This window comes from Zymoseptoria tritici, chromosome 5, assembly GCF_000219625.1.
Source record: "Zymoseptoria tritici IPO323 chromosome 5, whole genome shotgun sequence".
Lineage (NCBI taxonomy): Eukaryota > Fungi > Ascomycota > Dothideomycetes > Mycosphaerellales > Mycosphaerellaceae > Zymoseptoria > Zymoseptoria tritici.
This window is the reverse complement of record NC_018214.1, coordinates 508423-517279: the sequence shown is the minus strand read 5'-3', so window position 1 is coordinate 517279 and position 8857 is coordinate 508423. Positions and strand designations below refer to the sequence as shown.

The following is an 8857-nucleotide window of genomic DNA, read 5'->3' as shown; positions in this document are numbered from 1 at the left end:
GCTGTGGAAACGGCAATGCTTGCAATTGGCCCCCAGCATACCAGGGCTTAGGATGTTGTTGAATGGGCTGGATGAACTCTGTTCGGCACGGAATCGAGTATGTGTGAGAGGACGGAATGAATGCGAGGGTGTGGATCTTACTGTCGGGAGGCGATGGGACTGCTGAGAGAGGATGACGTTGAGAGACTTGATGTAGCGAAGTTTTTGGAAGGACGAGAAGCAATACAGGAGGTCTTGGAACCCACAGGCGCCCTCAGAGGTGTTTCCCGTCCGTATCGATTTCTCTACACTGTCATAATGGAATGGTCATGTTGTTGTCCAAGTCTTGTCGAACGATGGCGAATCGAAATTCTCATTTCGCTCCAGGTGAGAGTTCCGGACAATTGTACTGTGCATTATCCATTCCACTGCCTGCTACACCCGACCACGATCCATGCAAAACGTAATTCCTTGTCCGACCCTGCCGCACATGACTTCCTTGTGTATCGATTGTCTGGTCTTTCGCCGAAAGGTGCCGAAAGATTCACAAAGTGCGGTCGTCCAAACTCGCGTGTTTGGCGCATACATCGCCCGCCAAATTCCCTCCTCTCTTCGGTCCTCTCAGCGCGCATCACTGCCCTCTCTAGCAGGGTCCTCCATATGCCACGGAGGCCGTTACACTGAAGGAACCGCAGACATTTTGCATCGCTTTTATTTGGTTGGGGTGACGGATACAACACGTTCCCGCTGGGGGCGAGTTCTAGAGCAGATGCGGTCAATTCACTGTGGATGAAAGAAGTTGGTAGTAGGAAGCATAGGTCGTACCGGTAGTGGGATGTGATTCTCCTGGCACTTTTGCGAGATGTAGCCGTCGTACGAATTGTCCGGTAACCCGGCACAATAGGCCCGCTTTCCTGCGAGGGCGGGGATGGCCATGAGAAGGGCAGTCATTGCAACGATGGCGAGCTTCATGGTTGGGTTTGTTGAAGGAGATGTGGAAGGGCCGGAGGAGATACTAATGTCGACTTGGAAGGTGAAGGTAGCGCGTGTTGAGGAGAAGAACGAGTAGGCGGAAGAGGTGGACACAATACTGAAGAGCTAAATAGTCACCGTCATTTTGCACTCTCATGGATAGAACTACCGTGGTCGGTTCATGCCAGGATTGAAGGATGGGAATACTCCATTTGTCGTCAACCGGCACCGCTAAGTTTACCTTGATGTCTCGATCGACCACTCATCCCTGCCTGAAGGTTTTCATCAGCGCCTTTGAGAGCTCCACTCCATGAAAGCTGTATGGCGGAGAGTCGACACCCCGTTGTGTAGGCTCTGGGCTGATCGCTATCATCGGAATTCTCTGATGTGGCTACACTGATGGAATCGAGGTGAAAGCATTCCTCAGCACAAATTCAGCCACCTGATATCTGTTCCCGGCGGATGCTGAGCAGACTGTCGCAATCAAGGTCAAGAGGCAACTTGACCATGCGTTGAGGGAAGGATCGCAACTTCAGTCTTCGAGGCGTTTGAAACCCAGGGCAAGGTGAGAAAAGCTGGCTTATGTAACTCAGAACAGACGGGACCTCCTCGCGACAGGCCATATATAGACTCTGTTTCTGTAACAGGAGGCACCTTGGGTAACAAGGTCTATGAAGCTTCCGTGCTTATCAGTCTCCTGCTTCCACAACACGACAGAGCCTACGCACCACATCAACCACTATGTTCAACGACTACTGCACCGCGACAATCAGCCTGCTCCTGGCCCTCCTCGCCGCAACAGGGACTCTGGCAACATTCACCTGTCCCAAACCCGTCAACCCCATTGCCAATAGTCCTTCGAACGCCTGCTGCAAGGAGCTGAGCGATCTACGTGTCAAATTAGGCGGATTCTCACTCTACTATGGCAAGAGCTGTATGCCGCTCTCTCCCGAATCCCAATGGACGTACTTGTCCAGCACGCTGACCTGGTTACAACAGGCTACAAAGCAACCATCAGCCAGGTCACGGGTCCCAAGACAGCGGTCACGGAGGATTGTCCCGAGGACATGCAAGCTGGTTGCTGCGATCCGGTATGTGGCCCTGCGATTCCGTTTGAGGTCGTTTGTGGGGCTGAATCGTGGGATGCACAGACTCTTCTTGAACTGACCGGATCGGCACCGTGTACGGGTCCGAACTCGAATCTGGGTTAGAGGTATTTGCTCGATAGGTCTGGCGATTCACATTGTTGTATTAGCAGTCTTCCATTTCGAGTAGGTGGGAAATGTCTGGACTGAGACGGTGCCTTTTCGGTCCGACGGGATGGTGGCATTGTCGTTGTTTCCTACTGACAGGAGGTCATGCCATGCGGCAGACACGATGACAGGACCGCGAACAGCAAGAGCATCGGAACAGGGCAGAGGTTACAATGTCGGCGATGTCCAGGGATATATACACAAAGACAAAATTCATGAGCACATACGACCACAGATAGATGAAAAATCGGCTTCCCGTCCGATCAGCCATTGATAACCATCTAATCGCTACACTAGTACTCAAGTTGGTGACAATTGGGGAATCCGTAGTGTTGTATGTTTTTGCATTTTTGCAATCGAGACTCCGGCCGATATTTGCTGTCAATGTTTTTGCGTCCCATGCAGTGTGGTCAAGAACATGCCGCCATTTCGCACGGTGTAATAGTCACAATTTGACGATGCATGTCGAAAGGAGGACAGCTCCGATCAGTCGTTCCACCAAATACAGCTTGTATTGTTCGTATCTGGACTAGGACTACAATGTCGATGCAAGACGACCCCAAGGTCTGAAGACGAGGATCGTGACATGCAATCACCATCCAATCCCAAAGCCCATCAATGATACCAACCTCACCGCAAAGCTGAGACACTTTGCCATACTCCATTCCTCCATCAACATGACCTTCGACACTTTCTCCAAAAAGATTGGACTGTTCGCTCGTCAGATGACTTAGGAGGTCTGATCTGAGCAGAACGCCCAGCCGGAGTTTTCCGGGTCGGGGTTGCACCAGTCATTCTGGTAGACACAATCCAATGGAGACTGGAACGGAAAAATGTCAGCGAGGTGTGCATCGATACTGATGAACACATAATGGAACTTACGTCGTGGCACTTGATCCAGATGGGCTCGTTGCCGGTACTGACGTTGCACTTGTTCCTAGTCACGTCGCATTTCTGAACGGAGGAGTCAGTTGGAATATTCTGCGACACGGGTCGAAAGGAGGTCGTACGCCGTGGGCGAAGACGGCGCAGGCCATAGAGAGGCAGAGAAGGACGACGTTGGAGAACTGCATGATGTTCTGGATCGGAGTGGTCGTTTATTGTGTGTGAAGGGTTGTGATTTTGTGGAGGTTTGTGGTTCTTCGAGATGCGATGTTGAAGATGGAAGAGGAAACAGATGTGAGAGGTGGAGGATACTTATTACAGCGTCTCAGCACATCGGAGGGATCACCGTTGGTGGGTGTCAAGGGGGCATGCCCAGGGTCAGATTGGCGCAGATGCCTAGTAAGGGCCAGTCCGGTAGACGAGTGGAGTGAAGATGAGTGAAGTGGACGCTTTGGCCTACGAAAATGCGCTATTGCCTCGCGTGAGTGAACTTTGAATCCTGCTCCGGAGCAGAAGTAAGATTTCGTGAGATCTTACTCGCTTTTCAAGCCCGCTTTACCCAAAACAGAGCGTTAAGCGAGACGGGAGCTAGATAAAACCTAAGTACTTAGCGCAACAGGCCTGTCAAATTTATGAAAAGTTATGCTGCTGTCCGTGCCCGTTACTGCCCGTACGCAGCGCAGAATAGAGACAACCTAGTAGGCCCAAGCGTTCACTTCACTTATCTTCACTCCACTCGTCTACCGGACTGGCCCTAAGTTGGCCTGCGATCCCTCCCATGTGCTGAGACGCTGTATGCTCGCTGTGAGAGGCTCTCTTCCAGCCCATACTGTACTCCGAAGCAGTCGGGTAATGCAAAATGTTCGCTACTCACCGCCCATCGAATTGATCATACTTGGTGAGGGATTTACACAAGGCCATTGTAGAGACCCTTGGAGAGCGAATTTCGTCGCTGCGAGCTCTCAAATTTACATCCTTGAGGGTGTAAGGAAGTGTATCCAGCGTGTGCCACACCACTTTGCCCTTACTTCTCTTCGCATTTCTGTTGTCTTGTATTTGCTCACCTCTTGTTCTGCTTATTGTAGAACTACTGCTGCCAGCTCCTCCGTCCTATATTCGAAAATGCTGCATACTATGTAGGAATTTGCCCCTGGATGTTCCACATCAACGTCGAATAAGCCTGCGCTTACCCCATGGCAAGACGACTATCGCTAAGTGGTACGACACCTTGACCAAAAGCAAGAAGTAGTGCATAGCCCCTTGAACATGTCACCGGCCTTTCCGCGCCAATGCGATGATGCGATCCCCTGACCAATTGCCGAAATGCTTGAGCAGGGTAGAAAGACTTTGTTAGCCGTCCGCGCTATTCCTGTATGCAGGATACAGGTTGTAGCTACAGGTCCTGTCCTTGAAAGAAAGCACGAATGGGTGCCCGCCCCTTGGACGCTTTCCCGACCAATGTAAGCTCGAGGACTTCGTCAAGACCTGCCCGGATTAGGCAACGACGTAGTCTCCGGAAGCCAGCGCTGTTCAGCGTATGGAGGATACAGTCTGTACCAGCCCGTTCGAGATTCTGTCGCGCTGAACATGCATGTTCGTGCGCGCCATCACGAATCACACGATTGCCATCACAACTCATCGGACTCCCGCTTTGATCGGCTTCCTCTGATTCTGCTGGGTGGGAGACCGCGATATGCCCGTTTGCGCTGTTGCATGGCGACATTGACGAGAAGTGGTCTCGACTCTGTAGACTTAGCGGTGAAACCCTGCCCGTCTGACCAAGCTTATCAAGGGTGAGTGAGCACTCACTTCGAATCTTGCTGATCGTGCTCGTAATGTAATCTCGAGGATGCGCAGGGTCGCAAGTCCAGACCTGCATAGCAGGATGGCAAAGTCCTTGCCGTTCGACATGCCCAGGTCGGAGGTAATGCAGCCAATCCTGAACGTTCTCCCCGGCTAGGCGATGCCTCGTTGCGATGTCTCGTTGCTCAGAAGTTGCTCTTGCAAGCTAGGGTAGCAAGCCTTAGCATAGCTCAGGTATGGAGGTCCGACGCAGGGTTCCGCGCTCGAGAACGTGGATGCGATCTGTCTCCAGTTCAGCACGCTGACAGCTCGGTGTAGACTTACAGTCTCGCGTCAGCGAGAACGGAAGGAGCGCAACTGAGAAGGAGGCAGGATGTTATGCTCCAAGGGAATTACTCGTCCATTGGAAGACGTCGACCGCCGAGGCGGTGTTCCTCACGTAGACCACGAGTGCCGCTATTCCATGTCAGTGAAAACGGCATCAGCGCCATCGAAGGAGCCTGGAAATACCATGATGAAGTAAGACACAACTTCCAAAATCAGCCCTTTGCCGCGCGCTCTGCTTCCCTCTGCGCCTCCACAACAAAAGAACAATCCGAATTACTTATCCAACACCATCCGCACTTCTTCGACCCAATCGCCGTAGCTTTGGAATATTTCGAAACAGTCGTGGGATCATAAACCCTACACACCAACGGAGTGTTACCCGAGGATCTATAATAGCTACAGTGTGTGCAAGGTTTGTGAACCAGCATTCCAGCGTCCGTCTCTTGGATATAGCCAAAGTGGGAAAGTCTTCGTTTTCGAGCGTCGTTGACCGAGTCCCAGTCGTAGCTCTTGACGGGTGGTACGTTCAAGGGTCGTCGGAGGGGCGCCATGTCTTCTGGAGGTTTACGGCGAGGATCGCTGAACGTGGCGGGCTTCTCCTGCACTGAGGGAGGGTTACTTGCACTGGCGAGATCCTCCGTAGAACGAGGCTTTGCTGTAGCTTGCAGTCTTGCGTTTGCGTCCGCTACAAACGAGCATGTACCCCGTCGGCCCATGCATTCGCTACAGCTTCTCCAGTTCTGACCAACGGCTCTGTAATACTCGTGGACAGTCTCTGGCTTGTAGGCCATGCAGACTGAATTCGCTCCTGGTAGTGAGCTTTCGCTACAGGCAGAGCATGGTTCAGGCGCGACCATGCCGGCATCAGTCTCCTCGATGTAGCCCTTGTGCGACAGCTGTCGTTGTCGATCTGGCGGGATTCTGGTCCATTGCTTTTTCGTATATCGTCTTCCGGGGCGACGGATTGGAGCGAGGCCATTTGTAGCTCTGGGAGCAGGAGATGTCCAGTTTGCACGGAGTTCATCAGACGGGCTTTGTGTTTGCTCGAGGCTCAGTCGTGGTCGTTTTGCCGGATGTCGGCTGGAGTTCTGGAGGCCATGTTCATCGTTTCCAGTCTCCACTGGTCCGGGATGAGCATTCTCGTATGCGTGTTCTGGTCGGAACGAAGTCTGAGCTAGTCGTCCATCGTAAGTTTGGCCGGTAGAGGTTCGCGCTCCCACGATGTCGAGAAACCAGTCTCGCAGTGCTTTTACAGCTCGTGCATTGGCTGCATCCTCCTCACGAAGTTCTTCGAGAACGAAACCCAGCAGCGCGTCCGCTTGCGTCAATTTACGCTGCAGCTCCGCGTGATTCGCTCGAGGGCATTCATCCAGCACTGCTTGCAAGTCGTTGATGAGATCGACCTTGCTACTGTCGATAGAATGGTAGCGATACCAGACCTCACGGTCTGCGGGGTAGTTGTCCATGCTCAAATTGGCATGAGTGAGGTGAGGTAGGATGAAGTTGAACGACATGAAGTTGAACGACGCGATATACTTGAGGTACGAGCTGTCTTGGCCAAGAATTTCCACGACTTTACACAACCAATGTCCCGCTGGCTTGATAATGCCGCCCAAATCACACTCTCCTTTTCCTCGACAGTGATCATCCCTTGATTTCTCTTCATTTCCGCCATCATGCCGTTCTTGTGTGTGTGTACAATGTGCCGCCACCAAGAGTCGACGACGCAGATCAGCAACGACCTCCCCTTCGCAGCCTCCAACCAGCAGAAACCCCCTCGAGACGCTCGTCCTCATCAAGCTCTGACTGGTCCTGAGCCGATACTCAGCTCCTCGCCGAGAAGAAACCTCCTCTGGCCGACGGATTGGTTCTCGCTTCGGCGAGAGCCTTTTAATCATGACAGTGGCAAAGCTCCGCAAAGGTGCCTCCCATGTCATCCATCTTGACATGATGGCACTCCTCGCCACGGACAGCGCTGCGATCCTCGTCGCAGGAAGCCTTGTTGATGTTGTTGAGATTGTCGCAGGAATCTCCCGAGCGAAAGGAGACCCGACAAGCGTGACCTGCACAGTAGTCCAGCCATTTCGAGTCGCGACCTTTCGTGAACGGGATGTTTTGGCAATTCGCATCGCTCGTTTTTCTCAATGTTCATGAGGCCTCTGCAGGTGTGCTTGTCGCACGAAGAGGAACGGCCATGGACGCCTTTGCTGCAGCCCGTCCGGAGAGACGTGTGATCTTTACAAAAGTCACTGTCCGCCCTTCTATCCCTCTCGCAGCCGGTCCATTGACAAGCAACGTGCGCCCGGCAGAAAGGCAGCTTCAGATCCTGGCCACGCCGTGGCTCGGGACATTCCACACATTGCCACTCGTCAAGGTGTATCTGGCATAGATTCCGACCATCCTGCGTCTCGCCCGCCTCGTCCTTAAAAGTCGTCAATTCGCTTTATGCCATACGTCGTGTGCTCTTGACAGCCACTTCGAGCGCACAGCATATGTTCCGAGCATCAATCATGACCGCGCGGTCCGAGCTGTGTTTGGTGGACGCAGCCTCTGAAGGAGCATTGATCTGTGGAAAGAGTCAGCCTGTTGATCTCCATCGTTTTCCGCTTCGTACACTAATGATCGCTGCAGAGCCGGTCCTGGCTTTTTGCTCGGCGCCTACAGCCCGGTGCACCGCATCTCGGCGCAGATGTCTTGCTAATATCATGGCTATGCGACCTACCCATTGCGTTCGATCTGACAATATACGACGAGCAAATGCGGCGCGGAAGCGCTCGGAGGGTCAGCGGAATATTTAAGCATGCCATCAAAGAGGCCGCTTCAATATGCAGTGCATTGCCTTGAGCTTGAGGTTTGCATCATTTTTTCGCGGCAATGAGCTGCCGAGGAGTCTTCTTAGAAACCGGCTGCAGTCGTATCCTACCACGCAGGCCTGGATCTCGCCTTCGCTTCTCGGCGGAGTGTCAATGGTGGGACAGTTTGGTGGCGTCAGACATGCATCGCAATAGCTCCCGTGCTGCCATGTGCTGACAGGATGGTGAAGGCATGTGAAACGACCACCATCCGGTGATGGCTGCGGCAAGAGTGCAAGGAGCTGCATGCTTGGCAGCGATGAACAGAATGCTTCTTCCTGTCGTTGTCCTTGCAGGATCGCTGCAGTCTCGGCTAGCAGTGGCTAGCGGGAGATGTGGTCGCTTTTTCTGGCCTCGTTTGATAGATCGCCGGGCCAACGCTGGTGCATTGTGGCCAGTTGAGCCTTGATCTGGGGGGTAAGAAGCAAATTGACAGCGGAGAGGTTCAATGGCTTCACGATGTTGGCCGTGAGCCTTTCACTTCCATAAACACGGCCCATACCACTTCCTACTCTGTTTCGTATCGAACGTGTAGCCTCCAAATGCGGCGTTGCACTGTACGAACACGGCCATGTCAGCCGCATGACATTTTGCTGTCATCGTTTTGCGTGCCCATGCTTCGTTTGTGCGAAATTGGCATTACAATCACACCGTGACTGGACGAGGATCAGTTGGCTCTCACGTGCGTAGTACATGTGGTATGGTGCACCTACAATTACAGTATTGTACCTCGTAAAAGTACAAGTCCTCCCACCGCGTTTTCGTGAACATCCGTGCGGTAACAGA

The 8857-nt window shown here is 52.8% G+C and overlaps 3 protein-coding genes across 3 annotated transcripts; 1 reads left to right on the top strand and 2 right to left on the bottom strand.

The window, feature by feature from the left end:
- Positions 1–1692: 1692 nt before the first annotated feature.
- MYCGRDRAFT_93035 (uncharacterized protein) lies at positions 1693–2162 on the top strand (the record flags this gene model as incomplete). Its single annotated transcript, XM_003852689.1, has 2 exons — positions 1693–1885; positions 1951–2162. 2 exons carry the CDS (start codon positions 1693–1695, stop codon positions 2160–2162), a joined length of 405 nt encoding a protein of 134 aa, XP_003852737.1.
- Positions 2163–2858: 696 nt separating this feature from the next.
- MYCGRDRAFT_104383 (uncharacterized protein) lies at positions 2859–3349 on the bottom strand (the record flags this gene model as incomplete). The annotated part of the gene is made up of 3 exons (XM_003852035.1): positions 2859–3024; positions 3087–3158; positions 3215–3349. The coding sequence occupies 3 exons, from the start codon at positions 3275–3277 to the stop codon at positions 2935–2937; spliced, it is 225 nt and encodes a 74-aa protein (XP_003852083.1).
- Positions 3350–6315: 2966 nt separating this feature from the next.
- Positions 6316–6695, bottom strand: MYCGRDRAFT_80683 (uncharacterized protein; the record flags this gene model as incomplete). The annotated part of the gene is made up of 1 exon (XM_003852034.1): positions 6316–6695. A coding segment is annotated over one exon (365 nt), but the record flags the coding sequence as incomplete, so codon positions are not given.
- Positions 6696–8857: the final 2162 nt, after the last annotated feature.